Raw genomic sequence first — 17,202 nt, 5'->3', positions numbered from 1 at the left:
TTGTGTCCCCCCAAAAATTCATATGTTGAAGTCTTAATCCCCAGTACTTCGGAATAGGGTCTTTAAAGAGGTAATTAAGTTAAAGTAGGTCATTAGGCAGGACCCAAATACAGTATGACTGCTGTCCTTATAAGAAAAGGAAAAAATGACACAGACAGGTACAGAGCAAAAAACCATGTGGCAATACAGGGAAAAGTCATTTAATATTCAAAACGGTCCCATATGTTACTATTATCCCCACATTATAGATGGAGAAACTGAAGTTTTGGGGATGTTAAATGAGATCTCAAATCATCCTATGAGCACGCACCAGGATGCAGGATTCAGATGGGAATCTCGTGACTCCAAATCCCATCCACTTGTTACTTTCAGTGGATAAGGGACTGAAGGACTTTGGTCCCACCTCTGCCCTAAACTGGTTGTGAGACCTTCAAAAAGTTATGAATTTTTTGCAATCTTCATTTATTCATCTGTAAAATGAAAGACTAGAATTGAATATTCCAAGGGTCTATATAAGGGCCTGCTAGTTTTAAGAATTTTGCTCAAATCATCGTTTTCAAACTCCCGAAGAAATTATTTCTGTAAATTCATTTAGAATTGAAAGGATATTCAGTATTTGGAGAATCACGATTTTGCCCACAGAATTCAAGGATTTATTGGAAAAATATACATACTTGCAAATGTTTTTGAAATATTATGACCTTAACTCATTTTAAAAAGTCATTTATATAAGGCTTGCATCCCATTCGTTAACTTTCTGTTGTTAAAATTTTCTTCATTCTGAGCTTTTAAAGACTGCACATAACTTCATGAACAAAATACAGGATTAAAATTTTCTGACAGAAATTTAAATTCCAGTTTTAAAATCTTCAGGGAGTAATTAAATAATCTTGAGTGGAAAAAAAAACTTAGTTGCAGACCTTAGTTTTTAAGTCTGAGAAAATGGAGTAAATGGCTTCCTGCTTGAGTAGCAGGAAAGTATGCCTTTAAATAAGAGATTATCTGCGAAATACCTTTGAACTCTGTGGAGGGAAGTTGCCGCGTACATTCAATGGCAAGGCCAGTTATTACAAGCTCATGATATTAGGCTGTTTTTTGTTTTTTTGGTTTTTTTTGCCAATACTTCCTCAGTTTTGAAAAATTGTATGGGTTACTTGATTTGTATTTTTTTCATACCTGTAGAAGTTAGGGTGCATTTTTTTGACAGGAGTAGGGAAACTGTAGAAAATAATTTTTATCATAATGGAGTATGGCAGGTTATATGACTGTGAGGATCAGAATTGTGAATCATCTCTTGTGTGTTTTCAAGTAAATAAAGGCAATCTGCCCATGGGGCAGAAAAAAAAAAATCTACAAACTACAAACTCTGTCCAATCACGTAAAGACAAATCAGCCTTCAGGCAAATCAAATGTCTTCATTCAAAGTCTACCTGGATTTGGCACTCTGCCCATTGTTTCAAAACCTCTTAACGATACACTTCACAAATAGTTAAAAACATGCATACTGAAAAGCATACTTTTGCAATGTTATTTTTAAAAACAAGGAACTTTTTAACCCAGGGAAGATAATGACTTGGGGAAAGGAAGGTTTGTTTCTGAGTTAGCAACAAGTAAATGCAGCACTAGTGGGTGGGATTGAGGTGTGCCCTGGTGCATAAATAGAGACTCAGCTGTGCTGGCACACTCAGAAGCTTGGACTGCATCCTGGCCGCCGGCTCACACAAGGCAGGTGGGTGAGGAAATCCAGGTAAGGCTCCTGACAGCAGCTTTAGAAGGGTACTTGCTGGAGCGAATTCTGGCCTCTGATTGCTATATAAAGTTGTAGGCAATCAAGCAACAGAGAACTGCAAGTTTCCAAAGGCAATGAAGTAGGATTCGGAAGGGAAATCATGGAATTTCCACCAAAGGCTTACTGGGGCCTTTCTTTGGCTAGAGCTGGCACAGTGTGACGTTCCCGAGTTAGTTCAGAGAAATGCTTTCTCCTTTGGGAAACAAAATTTCCACGAGTTGGTGAATCCTAGGATTTTTCAAGCCTGGGACAGGGTCCAGGGATTTTCGTCTCAGTCACCATCTAAAGTTTTCTTTCCCACGGGCTAAAGCAAAGCCCCATAGGCTTCTCCACTACAACACCTCAGCTCGGATTGCCTGCTTGGAATATATTATTGCAAATCAGAAAACAGTTTTCTTTCTCTTTTTGGTGCAAAGACATTCTTGTTGCCTCTGCAATCTAAATTCATGGGATAGGCTGTTAGAGGAGACAGCTGGTTGCTTTCCTGAAGCATTTACAAACAGGGACACTAAAATGTCTTGCAAGTTCATTCTTTGCTAAAGGCAAGAAGACAGGGATACAGTGACGAGTAAAAAGTGCTGGTTTCACATAGTGTGTGTGTGTGTGTGTGTGTGTACCTATGTGTGTGTGTCTGTGTGTCTCTAAATTATCAATATTTTCCATGGTTGGAATTGTGTTTTGAGGTGGTTTATGCAGGAAATTTGCAGAGCAGAATCTATTCATATTACAAAAACTCAGTGGAGTGAATCTCAGAAAGTCACCCCAGAGCAGGATGTTTGTACAGCAGGAGTTATATTAGCCTTTCTTGAGTCATCCTGCCATAAAACACAAGCAATATATCAACAGTTCCAACCTGTGATCTTTGGAGATATTGCAAGGTCCTAATAGCTACTTGTAAAACAAGAACTGTAAATGGGCTAAGTAAATAAAAATGCTTTACCATCAATTTACTATTTTTTAGAATATACATAGATGCTGTTATAAATAAAAGACAAAATCAAATGTTTGTTGATAGATTCAAAGAAATTATTTGCCATATGTTTCTGAACCAACCAGTATTCCAAAAGTATAATTACTCTCATGTAAAAGTTCTTGATTTTTTTAACATTAAAAAGAAGTCTTTATACAAAGAGGGCTGAGAATTGTTGACTTACAGTGTACACTTAGGTTGTTTTTGCAAAACTCTAGAAGACAAAAGTTATTGACATTTCCACATCTTTATAGGTATAGAAAATGAACAAAGTATATCCCTGATTTTTGCTTACATCTTTTCTGAGTAAGACATTTTGTGCTTACATTCTATGAATTAGTTAATAATTGGTCAGTTAAATACAAAACGTCATTTCAATCTGGTAACTTAGCAACACTTTAAAAAAAATCAGCTAATGCTTAGCAAAGGTTTCCACTCAAGATATTAGATTATGAAAAACTTCCTGCTTAACAATAGTAATTCCTTGCAGAGTTTATTTGACTTCATTCAAAACCATTCACCATTACTAGAGTTAGGTGCTGTGGTTTCATATTTCCTTTTTAGCACTTTTAGTGTTTGGTTTTATCAGAATCCCAAATCTCCAGCCTTCCATGTTACGGCCCGGTGGACAACCTTAGTGACTTGCTAGAGCAACTCACTTTGCTCCCTCCCTCCCTCCTCACTCACAAAATTTATCTTGCCATTTACTTTCCTGTTCATAGGCTTTAGCTTTTCCTGGGAATCAACTGTGGAATACCAGAAAGAAAAAGTAATTTAACTAAGATATCAGCTAGGCGTGGTGGCTCACTCCTGTAATCCCAGCACTTTGGGAGGCCAAGGCAGGAGGATCACTTGAGGTCAGGAGTTTGAGACCAGCCTGGGCAGCATGACAAAACTCCATCTCTATTAAAAAATACAAAAACATAGCCAAGTATGCTGGCACGTGCCCGTAGCCCCAGCTCCTTGGGAGGCTGAGGAGGGAGGATCACTTGAACCCAGGAGGTGGAGGTTGCAGTAAGCCAAGATTGTGCCACTGTACTCCAGCCTGGACAACACAGTGAGACCTTTTCTCTAAAAAAAGTAAATGTAAATTTCCTTAGCTACTAGAGTATGTACATCTATTTTCTTAAAATATATCTCTATTTATTTCTATATAGATATATCTATATAGATAACTCTATATCTGTAGAGATCTGTATCTTTTTGTCTGTATCTATGTGGATCAACAGACAGCTATCCATACTATATACAAACAGTCCCAGCTTACAGAAGTTTGCTTAATTTTTTGACTTTACGATGGTGCAAAAGCAATACACATTCAGTAGAAACTGTATTTCAAGTATCCATATAACCATTCTGGTTTTTACTTCCAATACAGTATTCATAAAAATTACTTGAGATATTCAACACTTTACTATAAAACAGGCTTTGTGTTAGATGGCTTTTCCCAACTGTAGGCTAATGTGAGTGTTCTGAGCACATTTAAGGTAGGTTCAGCTGTGGTGTTCAGTAGGTTAGGTGTATTACAGTAGTTCCCCCATTATCTGTGGGGGTTATGGTCCATGACCCTCAGTGGATGCCTGAAACCGCAGATTAGTACCAAACACTACATATGCTATGTTTTTTCCTATGCGTACATATCTATGATAAACTTGAAATTATAAATTAAGCACAATAAGAGATTAACAAGAGCTAATAATAAAACAGAACAATTACAACAGTATCTTATAATAAAAGTTAGGTGAATTTGGTCTCTCTCTCAAAATATCTTATTGCACTGTGCTCACCTATTTTGGACGCAGTTGACCGTGGATAGCTGAAACCGCAGAGAGTAAAACCCTGGGAAAGGAGAGACTACTCTGGATGCATTTTGACTTACAATATTTTCAGTTTACAATGGGTTTATTGGAACATTACTCAATTGTAAGTCAAAGACCACCTGTATTCTTAGGAAAATCCCAAGGAACAGAGCTGTTTACACCAATCTCATATGTCCAGTCTCAGCAGAGCCTCAGTTTCTGGTATATTCCACTGTTGTGGGGCAACCTGCAGACCCTGAAGGCTGCTAGTTCAATTTTGTTTACTGATTTTGGTTGGTTTTCCATACTAGAGTTGCCATGGAGAAAATTTCAGTGTCAGCATTCTTACTCCTTGTGGCCCTCTCCTACACTCTGGCCAGAGATACCACAGTCAAACCTGGAGCTAAAAAGGACACAAAGGACTCTCGACCCAAACTGCCCCAGACCCTCTCCAGAGGTAGGAGTCAGCTTCTTGTTGGCTTCCAACTGCTACTTAATTGGAAAAGATTTCCTCTGTCTTGGTGCTTAAACCTGGTTCTAACCTGGTGCCAGGTTATTTTTGGTTGTGTTCCTTGTAGATTTATCATTGTTTATAATTATTTCTGCTTTCTCCAGGGGTTTTTCTTCATCTTTAGTATCGGGTCTATTAACCCAGTCTTTACCATTGCTTTTCAACAGCTTTGGGTCTGAATTTATACAAGCTTCAAATATACTGATTCATTTCATTCTAGGTTGGGGTGACCAACTCATCTGGACTCAGACATATGAAGAAGCTCTATATAAATCCAAGACAAGGTAAAGATTAGGATTACTCAGAGCTCCCTCAAAGCTCTCAAGAGCACCACCTAGTGACATCTAAATATATGTGAAATCTTACTTATTAAAACTTGTCTAATCTCTCTGTCTTTTAAAGCAACAAACCCTTGATGATTATTCATCACTTGGATGAGTGCCCACACAGTCAAGGTAATTTATTCTTCTAAATATGATTTCCTTTATAGGCTTTTAGCCTTAGGGCCAGGGTTCAGATCACTCATGTTTGTATCTTTAGAACCACAGTTGCATTAAAAAAAGAATATTTTATATAGTAAAAACATATTTAAAAGTGACTTCAAATATCTCCACATTTTGTGATAACCATTGGTACGTATTTTGAAAAACTAGTTTTAGGATTCATCTTCAACTTCTTGATTTCTCTTACAGTCCACATTCAATATACCAGCAAATACTGGCTTTACCTTCAAAATATATCCTTAAACCAGCACCAGCTTCATAGGCATGAAGCCTGTGCCATCTCACAGGGCCCCAAGCTTAGAAGGTTCCCACACTTGGTTTAAACTCAGCTATCATTGTCTTAAAAGTCTTTAGTAATTCTTCAACAAGGGGCTCTACCCTTTCATTTTGCACTGGGCCCAAATCCAACCACCTCCTATTGCCTCCATGCTACTTGCCCTGGTCCAACCCCAGATCAGATCTTGTCTAGACTACCACAACAGTCACCTTACTGGCCACCCTACAGCCAGTCCACACAGAAGTCAGAGTGAGGCTGGTAGACATAAATCAGATCCTATCACTCACGTGCTCAAGTGGCTTCTTATCACAGAATTAAATCCAAATTCCTGATCACAACCTATGAGGCTGACATGATCAGGCCAATCAATGGCTATCTCTCCCTTCCTACCACTCTCCTCTTGCTTTCTTCACTCTCTCCAGCCTGGCCTTCGTGCTGTTCCTCCCACATCTGAGCTCATTCCCACCTCACAGCTATTGCTTTTGCAGTTCCCCCTGCCCACAGTGGCATACCCCAAAATGGACCACTCCCTCACTTCAACGTTAGCTCCTCAGGAAGATCTGCCCTGACCACTCACAGTTTTTAAGCCCTTTGCTTTGCTTTATTTTTCTTCAAAGTACATCTCTCTACCTGAAATTATCATCTACTTATTTCTTTGTTTATGGTTTGTCTCCCACACAAGTATTTGAGCTCTATGAAAAAAAACATATGCTTCTTTTTTTTTTTTTCACTGCACTATCCCTAGTGCATAACAGTGCTTAACACATGGCAGCCATTCAATAAATATGAGCTGGAGAAAAAATGAATTGATGAATGAATGGATGAATGAGTGAATAGAAAGCAGAGGTAGTCAATGCCATAGATATTACTTCACTAATCATTTGCTAAAAGGCCAAAGTAGAATATTGTATTTAAAATGCAATTCAATAAACAAATAAAATGCAATTTAACTTAAAATAGAACAAAGCTTTTTAACCAATGCTAAGATGGATGCTTAATGATTTTTCTTTATATTATAGCTTTAAAGAAAGTGTTTGCTGAAAATAAAGAAATCCAGAAATTGGCAGAGCAGTTTGTCCTCCTCAATCTGGTTGTAAGTTTCCTTTTCATCATTACTAACATTTCTCTATGGCTCATTACTTGAAATGGATGATTCACTTTTCCTATACATCTTAGTTATACCGCATTAACTGAGATTGCTTCCAAATATCCCGTCTCATAGATTGGAGAGAAAAAAAGATATTTCATTTTATTAATAATCCATTTGGCATGTCTGTCTTTATTTAGTAATTAATCATCTTAGTTTGCCTGAAAAATTCTCTCTCGTAGTCAGAATTTTTTCTGTTGCTGGAAGGTTTTTGTTACTTGCTGTGCCCATCCCTCTATAGTCCTGGCTTCTCTACACCCATTCTTAATCCTGGTCATCTCTCGGGAAGAGACAGCTCTCTGGCTTTCCAACTCTAATCATGCTTCTTGTGCTTTAGCTTCATGCATTCCCACCTTACTTCACCATCACCACCCCTCATGGTGCTCAAGCTTTCTGTCTCAGCGAGTTCTTTTTACTGTATACAAATGTTTCATTTTCCTTCTAAAAGCAAGCCAACAAAAAATGACTCTACCTAAGCATATGTTCTTTTGAGCCCCCCTGCCCTTCCCCTTCACAGGTTGGCTTCCTTAAAGACCACTTCGCACCAGTAGTTCTTCCTTGCCTCTCTTCCATGGGCTCCTCTTCTTCTTCCTACTCCTTAATGTGAGTGACGTGATGAATCTCTACTTGACCCTTTTCTCTTTCCATATTTTGTATTCAGTGAACAACTTCATCTACAACCGCCTTTGATCAATTCCGACACACTAATAATTCCTACATCTTACCCAAACATGAAACAACTTCCAACTTGTCTATCCAACCATATTCCAGATATCTTATAATCAGCTTAAACTCAGTATGTTCCTCACTGCACATTAATCATCTTGGTTTGCGCTTTTCCAATAGCTCTTCTTTCTCTATTCCCTATTTTATTGAAAGTGGTACCGTGCTAGATTGGACTCTCCTACTCACCTACAGCATTCAATAAGCCCTGTGCTTCTAAATTCCAAGTATTCCTGCTATTAGTCACTTCTCTATAAACTCAGGACCACTATTTTAGTAAGCCTCTTTCACTTTCCCTAGCTTACTGTAACACTGCTAAATGGCCCCCGGTCTACAAGATAAACTCTGTCTAATCCCACATGGCTGTCAGAGTAGTTGCTTTACAGACCAAACTGGGGTCACAGTGCCTCTTCTAACATCCCTCCAGTGGTTCTTAACTATTTCTGAACAAAGGAAAACACTACGGCATGGTGTGCAAAGTCATTCCTAAGCTGGCCCCTGAAGCAGCTCTAGCACCTTCTCTCGCCACTGCCCTCGTGCATCCCAACTCAGTCCTTCCCCAGCACTTGGCCATAGGAAAAAATGCTCCGCCTGTCCTCTCCACACTCTTCCCCCTGCATGAAGTATCTTTTCCATGTAACTGACTCCTGTTCATTTTGAAAGATTCCTCCTTATCCACTTCAGAAAGTCCTAGTCGGGGTGGAATCTGCATTCTGGGCTAAATGTCTTGCTCAAGGCAATCACCAAACCCGCATATGCTACACCATAACATTTCACCCACTGAATCCTCAATATTCATTTTCCTACCTGTATCTCTCAATAGAGTGTGCCTTCATGAAAGATAAGCACTGTGCCTTGCTAAATACAGTTCTAAATAAAAATTGATAAATGGATAAATGAATACTCAAGAAAATCCCATATTTGTCTCTGTAATTTCTCCAGAAATGACAAGTGCTTTTTTCCTTAATAGCTTTTTTCCTTAAAAGGGAATTTATAGATTGTCTGGTCATACCTTGTACAGGAATTCTTTTTACGGCATCCCTGTGGAAGGGCATTTTAACCCACATTCAATTCCTTCAGTCCTAAGAACCAGCTCCAAGGCAGCTTGCTCTTCTAGCTCCATAGCAGCCACCCTGACTACATGTTTGAATCACCTGGAGGATTTTAAAGCTCAAGTTGCCCAGGCCACACCTCAAACCAATTAAATCAGAATCTCTGGGGGTGGGATGCAGGCATCCATAGTGCTTACAGCTCTCCAGGTGATTCCAATGTGCAGCCAGGTGAGCTGCTGGTTGGGTATTTAAAAGGCCCTTCTTAGGTTAACTTCTTACAAAGATTAGATCTTATTTCATCCAAGATGTCTTCCCCAAACACAGTAACTCCTTCCAAATTCTCCCTTAATCTTTTTGCTCTTCATCACATCCACTCAGCACTTTATCTCATGTTCTGCTCTATCTTATTTATTATTTCATGCTTGTAACCTGTCTCCTCATCTATATAATAAACTCTTTGTGGAAGAGAGGTGCCTTATGATATCTTAAGATGCCTGGCCAGAAATGGACAGATTCTTGTATTAACAAGTTTGAAAATGACTGAAAAGTAAAAGTAAACTAAAAGATGCTTTTCTTTTTATCTTAGTATGAAACAACTGACAAACACCTTTCTCCTGATGGCCAGTATGTCCCCAGGATTATGTTTGTTGGTAAGTGGAAGTGACAGAGAACTCGGAAACTCATACTAGTGCTGCCATCTTCCTTCTCTCCTCCCCACTGTCCCTTGCCACTTTGCCATGGCCAATGTCATCACTAAGCTCTAGCAAAGAGTATGACATTCCTTTAAGTTCCGCAACATATTTTCTTTAGAAAATGTGAGCTTTTACCTATTTCCACACAACACTTTCTTTTCTCACGTGCTAATTGTAACTTTTCATCTTCTGCTATACTTCTGAGAACAAAGCACCCTATTCACTATTTAAACATATTGATAAATTTCCTGAATACAAGAGGCCTGCAAATATTTATTTTTTAATCTAGCAAACTTTCACTTTGTTAGGTTTTTCTGACATTTTTAATCATTATTTTTAAGAAAGTTAGGAATAAGGCTGGGTGGCTCACGCCTGTAATCCTAGCACTTTGGGAGGCCAAGGCCAGCAGATCACTTGAGGTCAGGAGTTCCAAGCCAGCCTGGTCAACATGGTGAAACCCCATGTCTACTAAAAGTACAAAAAAATTGGCCAGGCATGGTTGCAGGAGCCTGTAATCCCAGCTACCTGGGAGGCTGAGGCACAAGAATTGCTTGAACCCAAGAGGCGGAGGTTGCAGTGAGTCAAGATGGCACCACTGCACTCCAGCCTGGGCAACAGAGCGAGACTCTGTCTCAAATAAAAAATAAAAATAAAAATAAAAATAAAGGAATATGAGGTGGGAAAAAGAAATGAAAGGAGCCACATGCTCCTTCCTGCCACTGGTATTTTTCATGTGCTTTTCCCACTTCCTTCTCTGTCCCCCAATTTCACATCATTAACTCCCCAATCATCATCATTCATTGACCCAGTCAAATCCCTACTATGTGCTGTTGTGGTACCATGTCTGTCTTTTTAGTCATTCTTTCCTCAGGTATAATTTTGCATTTTGGGGGTGGTGATGTAATAAATATTTCCCACATTGGACTATAAGCCCCTGTGGCAGGGACTGTACCTATTTCTGCTCACCATGATATTCCCAACAGGACCCTGCAGTAGGCTCTCCATCAATATGTGTCGAATTATTGAATGAATGTACTGAGTTTGGCTTTGTTCAAAGTCATACTGATTTAAGGACAATCCATAATGAAATCCATCACAAGAATTCATGCTAATCGTATGTTTCGCCTGTGTAATTCAGTAAAGTTTACATTGAATGTACAAAGCAGGGAAAAGAAAAACAAGAGATAGAAAAAAAGGAGGAAGGCTGAAGTAAAGCACTAATTTTATAGGTTTAGTTTTGTCAGAATTTAGAACATTTGAAATCTTAACATTGAAAGGGAATTTATAGATTGTCTGGTCATACCTGGTACAGGAATTCTTTTTACGGCATCCCTGTGGAAGGGCATTTTAACCCACATTCAATTCCTTCAGTCCTAAGAACCAGCTCCAAGGCAGCTTGCTCTTCTAGCTCCGTAGCAGCCACCCTGACTACGTTTGAATCACCTGGAGGATTTTAAAGCTCAAGTTGCCCAGGCCACACCTCAAACCAATTAAATCAGAATCTCTGGGGGTGGGACGCAGGCATCCATAGTGCTTACAGCTCTCCAGGTGATTCCAATGTGCAGCCAGGTGAGCTGCTAGTTGGGTATTTAAAAGGCTCTTCTTAGGTTAATTTCTTACAAAGATTAGACCGTGTCTTTGTATCCTCTGCACCAAACAGAAGTATAGTTAGTCTTAAATCTGGCGAATAAATGTACATCTGCTTCTTGTAATTTATGTGTCTGGCCTTAGTCCAACATTCTGAAATGACAGATTGCCCACTCCAGTACCAGCGACAGACTTTGCAAACATGCAGATGGTTCTCACATGTCCTCCTTGTCTCGTTTTCAGGGCACGTGTCCTAGGTTCTTTCGATTACGTCTCTCAAGGCAAGGTTTCCAGATCTCTCTGTATCCTCACGCTTCCCTTTTGGATGCACCTTAATTTTAAAATACCCCTTTTTCTCATTAATTAGATCACTTCAAGTTAAATATAAAACATGGCAAGACGGATTTAAATTTAGAGGGATATAAGTATACATAAGAGAAGACCAATCTCTACTTTTAAAAATGCAGTTAATTAACAATAAAGTAAAATATAGTGAAGGTACTATATGCTTATTTGAACTTTGCTGTTGTTAAGGACTTGCATTCCTCTATTAATTTAAAAAAAAAAACTCGTTTTGAAAACTAGCATTGGATGTGGGTTTCCAATGATCTAGAAACATGTAAACTACAACATAATCATTTCAAGAATTTAAAATAATTTTGCAGTAGAGAATGTTAATGTTTTCACCAAAAAACTAAACACCATGTCACCCCTAAATATATATTATTCTGTTTTCAGGTTGCTGTAGATAGGACAGAAGGGTTCATAACCTTTTCCACAAACAGCACTGCACAGCTGTTGATGTTTCCAGCCCTGCATTTGCTACTAACTGCCAGGGGCTGGGTAGTAGAGTGGATGGATCAGAGCTCCTGTGAGTGCAGACACACTCCATTCCTTCACGGGACATGAATACATGAACTTCAGCTCCCCGGGGCAATAAATACAGGTTATTTGAAAACCAACCATTCCATTCCCTTTTGTTTCATTTATCTTTGCAGACCCATCTCTGACAGTTAGAGCCGATATCACTGGAAGATATTCAAATCGTCTCTATGCTTACGAACCTGCAGATACAGCTCTGTGTAAGTGTTACCTTCAATTTGGATGTTGCCCAAGAGTTGAACACCTCTATTGCTGTAGTGATGGGACTAGAGGCTGCATGGTGAGGTGAGAGAGAGCTAGGCTTAGGGACACCTCAGATTCAGTTTGACCCTAACTAGCCTTGCATCCTCAGGCAAATCACACTCTCTTTCCATCTCAGGTTTGTTTGTTTTTAATCTCAATTGAAGATGAATTATTTAGATTAGGTATCTTTTTCTCTAGGAGGATTCTATGACCACATTACCTGATTTTCAGGTTTTCTGTTAGGTACACTAGCACACACTCCTTCTATCACAGAACTGAGTGTAATAATTATAATAATCTGCATGTCTTAATTTTTTAAATAACAAAAGTGAAAGAATGTGCAGTCCAGCTTAAAATTAAATTCAGGTTCAATTTAAAGATCAGTTTGAAAGATGATCCAAATGATTGCCAAGAAAATCACCTTCCCTATGGTTGCCATCAATGGAAGAGACAGAGAGAGAGAGAGAGAGAGAGAGAGACTGACTCAAGGCAGATGAGGTACCTCAATGCAAGGCTGTAGCTAGCTGTGACATCTGATTAGTCCTCTGGGAAGAAAAGTGGGTTTTATCCTAGGAACCAACTCTGATCAATTAGTAGTGGCTGCCTAGAACTGCACTGTCCAATATGTTAACCATTTGCCACATATTGCTACTTAAGTTAAAGTTAGAAATTCATTCCTTCAGTCACACTGGCCACATTCCAAGTGCTCAATGCCCAGACACTGAACATTTCCGTCATCACAGAAATTTCTATTGGCCAGTGCTGACTTAGAACATCATGTTGGGAAGAGAAGTGAGGCCGTGTCTAGGAAGCAGGAGAGATCATCATGGTCCATTAGCCATGTTTCCAGTGTGTGCTGGACCAGGGGAAGCACATTCCAAGTAGTGTCAGCCATTCTTGAGATAATACCATACATTTTAATAAGACTAAGCTCTTAAAAGGCAGGTGTCCTACACAAGTAATATCACAATCCCTTGTAGAACAGGCACTTAATAAAGATTTGTAGGAAGAGTGAATAAGCGGCTGTTCAATGCCTATCGAGTGGGCATCTTATTTTTAGTAGATCACATACCTCATTTTGATGAATTGCTGTTGAAGAAACAGTGGCCCAGAGTTTGGGTTCTGGAACAGTAGCTCCATTACCTGTTAGCTGTGTGACTTTGAGCAAGCTACTCAGCCTCTCTCTGCCTGTTTCATTATGTATATATAAAGTTCTAATCGTGTTTGTATGAGGATTAAAGAATTCATGTGCATAAAGCACTTCGTTTGCTATTATTTATATTTCCCCTACTTCTAAAACAACTTACAGTAGCTGCACACACCTACTAATAGACATTTCTTTTAAACATGATTTAAATTTACTTCTAAATGAGCCAAATTATCTTCTGCTGATAGAGCTTATAAAAGGATTCTTTTGGAAGTGAGGGTTGGAGATGAAGGATCTGGGAAGGAATGAATACACTAGAAAACTAGATTGTCACAAAAGCCATTTCATATAATTTTTAAAAATTACAATAAGATTACCAACTATTCACCTCATGATTAAAAAGCATCCTATCAGCCTGGGCACAGTGGCTCACGCCTGTAATCCCAGCACTTTGGGAGGTCAAGGTGTGTGGATCACTTGAGCTCAGGAGTTCGAGACCAGCCTGGCCAACATACCAAAACCCCATCTCTCCCAAAAATACAAAAATTAGCTGGGCATGATGGAGCACACCTCTAATCCCAGCTACTCAGGAGGCTAAGGCTGAAGAATCACTTGAACCCAGGAGGCAGAGGTTGCACTGAGCGGAGATTGCGCCACTGCATGCCAGCCTGAGTGGGAGTTAGACCTTGTCTCAAAAAAAAAAAAGCATCCCATTAAATAATGAATTAAGCATCCAAGTTTGGGGTTTATTATATCGATATAACGTATGATGGTGTCTTGACTCTCCTGCTTTTATCCCCCATTAGTGCTTGACAACATGAAGAAAGCTCTCAAGTTGCTGAAGACCGAATTGTAAAGAAAAAAAATCTCCAAGCCCTTCTGTCTATGTCAGGCCTTGAGACTTGAAACCAGAAGAAGTGTGAGAAGACTGGCTAGTGTGGAAGCATAGTGAACACACTGATTAGGTTATGGTTTAATGTTACAACAACTATTTTTTAAGAAAAACAAGTTTTAGAAATTTGGTTTTAAGTGTACATGTGTGAAAACAATATTGTATACTACCATAGTGAGCCATGATTTTCTAAAAAAAAATAAATCCTTTTGGGGGTGTTCTGTTTTCTCCAACTTGGTCTTTCACAGTGGTTCGTTTATGAAATAGGATTAAACACACACAAAATGCTCAAGGAAGGGACGAGACAAAACCAAAACTAGTTCAAATGATGAAGACCAGAGACCAAGTTATCATCTCACCACACCACAGGTTCTCACTAGATGACTATAAGTAGACATGAGCTTAATCAACAGAAGTATCAAGCCATGTGCTTTAGCATAAAAGAATATTTAGAAAAACATCCCAAGAAAATCACTTCACTACCTAGAGTCAACTCTGGCCAGGAACTCTAATGTACACAACTTCATTTAGTAATTAAAGTTTAGTCAGATTTTGCCCAACTTAATGCTCTCAGGGAAAGGCTCTGGCAGGTAGCTTTCTCCTTCAGAAGTCTAATTTAGAAAGGTCATTCCAAAGAACATCTGCACCCCTGAACACACCCTAAAGAAATCCTGGGAATTGGCCTTGTAATCGATTTGTCTGTCAAGGTCCTAAAGTACCACAGTGAAATAAATTCAGCCAACGTGACTAATTGGAAGAAGAGCAAAGGGTGGTGACGTTTTGATGAGGCAGATGGAGATCAGAGGTTACTAGGGTTTAGGAAACGTGAAAGGCTGTGGCATCAGGGTAGGGGAGCATTCTGCCTAACAGAAATTAGAATTGTGTGTTAATTTCTTCACTCTATACTTAATCTCACATTCACTAATATATGGAATTCCTCTATTGCCCAGCCCCTACTGATTTCTTTGGCCCCTGGACTATGGTGCTGTATATAATGCTTTGCAGTATCTGTTGCTTGTCTTGATTAACCTTTTTGGATAAAACCTTTTTTGAACAGATCTTTTGGCATTATTAATTTTTCCAGGGATATATTTTCAATCTTTTCTATCTCTCATAGTGACTACTATCATTAGTAGGTGTTGAGCATATACTGCTGATTTAATGACATACAAATCTTCAGCAAAAATATCACAGGTTAATCAGCTCCCTTCTCACAAGTAGATAACTTACATGTGCTGAAAAAGGTAAAACATTCCATTTAAAAAGCTCTCTGAGGGATAACAAGAGGAAAAAGAGGTTTCCCTTCCATAAACAAATATTTTAAATGACAACTTCTAAGTGATTCAAGTTTCTCCTATAGTATAGCAAAATATTTTTTCATTGGGCGGACGTGAATTAAGGTTAACTTCTTAAAATGTATTGAATGGCAAAATATCTTAACACGTACAAATACATTTTAAATATAAATAAATATTTAGGAAATCAAATGTTACAGCTGTAAGGAAAATAAGTCCCCTTTTAAAAGCACTGAAGAAACACAAAGCATGAGTCATTAATTGACTTTGTCCCATCAGTCTCTTCTACTACTAAGAATTTATCCTAAGGAAATCATTCAACAGAAACAGTTCTGTCAAGATGCCAATGGTAACATTATTTAAATGTACCAAAGAAAAGCAACCTCCCAAAAATATAATGGCTACATGGTATATTAAGACAAAATGCACTATGTTGTCATCTATAAAAATAATAAACATAATGGTAAAACAGAAAAGGCCTAAGTAAAAAAGAATTTAAGACCTTCTATGCTATAATTGCCACTACAGGAAATGTGTACATACAAGGTTAAAAACAGAATTGAGGTCAGTCGTGGTGGCTCATGCCTGTAATCCCAGCACTTTGGGAGGCATATTGCTTGAGCCCAGAAGTTCGAGACCAGCCTGGCCAACGTGGAGAAACCCTGACTCTACTTGAAATACAAAAAAATTAGCCGGGCACAGTGGCCCATGCCTGTAATCCCAGCTACTTGGGAGGCTGAGGCATGAGAAACCAAGGGACGTGGAGGTTGCAGTGAGCTGAGATCATACCACTGCACTCCACCCTGGGTGACAAAGAGAGGTTCTGTCTCCCAAAAAAAAAATAGAAGATACAAACACAGAAATGGTTGTTCTAAACTCACTGAAACATTAGCAATGCCTGTTCTTTCTACCAAATCCCTCTTCTGTCATCTCACAATCTATCATTTGCATTTAAATAAATTTCAAGTGAAAATATATCTTGACTATTTCTCTGACTACAGAGAAGTAGAAGAGTACTAGAAGACTGAAGAGTGCTATTTCAAACAGCCAAATAAAAATGTTCATAACATAGTAGGAATATAAAACGGTGTAGCCATTTTTGTTTTGTGGAAAACAATATGGTGGTCCCTTAAAAAATTAAATATAGAACTACCATCCAACCCAGTAATTCCACTCTTGGGTATACGCTTATGAACTAAAAGCAGGGAACAGATATTTATACACCCACGCTCATAGCATTATCCACAATAGCTAAAAGGTGGAAACAACTCAAGTGTCCATCAATGGATGAATGGACAAACAAAATGTGACATATACATACAAGGAAATATTATCAAATCTTGAAGAAAATTCATGGCTGGGTGCAGTGATTCATGCCTGTAATCCCAGCATTTTGGGAGGTGGAGGTGGAGAACTGCTTGAGCCCGGGAATTCAAGACCAGCCTGTCCAACATAGCAAGACCCCATCTCAATGAAAAAAAAAAAGAAGAAGAAAGTTCTGGCATATGTAACAACGTGGATGAACCTTGAGGGCATTATGCTCAGTAAATAAGCCAGTCACAAAAGGACAGCTACTATACAATTTCACCCATATGGGGTACCCAGAATCGTTTTCATATAGAAAGTGGAGTGGAGGTTGCCAGGGGAAGAGGGGAATGAGGAGTTATTGCTTAGTGGGTACAGAAGACTAAAA

The 17,202-nt window shown here is 38.9% G+C and overlaps 1 protein-coding gene across 3 annotated transcripts; it reads left to right on the top strand.

The window, feature by feature from the left end:
* The first annotated feature begins 1,575 nt into the window (after positions 1-1,575).
* On the top strand, positions 1,576-15,272 carry AGR2 (anterior gradient 2, protein disulphide isomerase family member). Of its 3 annotated transcripts, none has more exons than XM_003252605.3 (8): positions 1,576-1,729; positions 4,870-5,015; positions 5,290-5,353; positions 5,472-5,524; positions 6,869-6,942; positions 9,358-9,421; positions 12,049-12,132; positions 14,129-15,272. In XM_003252605.3, the coding sequence occupies exons 2-8, from the start codon at positions 4,877-4,879 to the stop codon at positions 14,176-14,178; spliced, it is 528 nt and encodes a 175-aa protein (XP_003252653.1). In that variant the 5' UTR covers positions 1,576-1,729; positions 4,870-4,876; the 3' UTR covers positions 14,179-15,272. The 3 variants fall into 3 exon arrangements, with proteins under 3 accessions (XP_003252653.1, XP_003252652.1, XP_030678043.1); XM_003252604.3 differs by having other exon boundaries at positions 1,608-1,747; XM_030822183.1 differs by lacking the exon at positions 1,576-1,729 and having other exon boundaries at positions 4,757-5,015.
* The last annotated feature ends 1,930 nt before the right edge of the window (positions 15,273-17,202 follow it).

This window comes from Nomascus leucogenys, chromosome 11 (assembly GCF_006542625.1).
Source record: "Nomascus leucogenys isolate Asia chromosome 11, Asia_NLE_v1, whole genome shotgun sequence".
In the NCBI taxonomy this organism is placed as follows: Eukaryota; Metazoa; Chordata; class Mammalia; order Primates; family Hylobatidae; genus Nomascus; species Nomascus leucogenys.
Note: the sequence above shows the minus strand (reverse complement) of the source record. Positions and strands in the feature narration are given on the sequence as shown.

Bases quoted from the DNA above. Each gene is read 5' to 3' on its own strand.
- AGR2 (XM_003252605.3), top strand. From the start codon at position 4,877: ATGGAGAAAATTTCAGTGTCAGCATTCTTACTCCTTGTGGCCCTCTCC. The intron at 6,943-9,357 runs GTAAGTTTCCTT...TTTTTATCTTAG, and splicing joins TTGTCCTCCTCAATCTGGTT to TATGAAACAACTGACAAACA. The intron at 12,133-14,128 runs GTAAGTGTTACC...ATCCCCCATTAG, and splicing joins ACCTGCAGATACAGCTCTGT to TGCTTGACAACATGAAGAAA.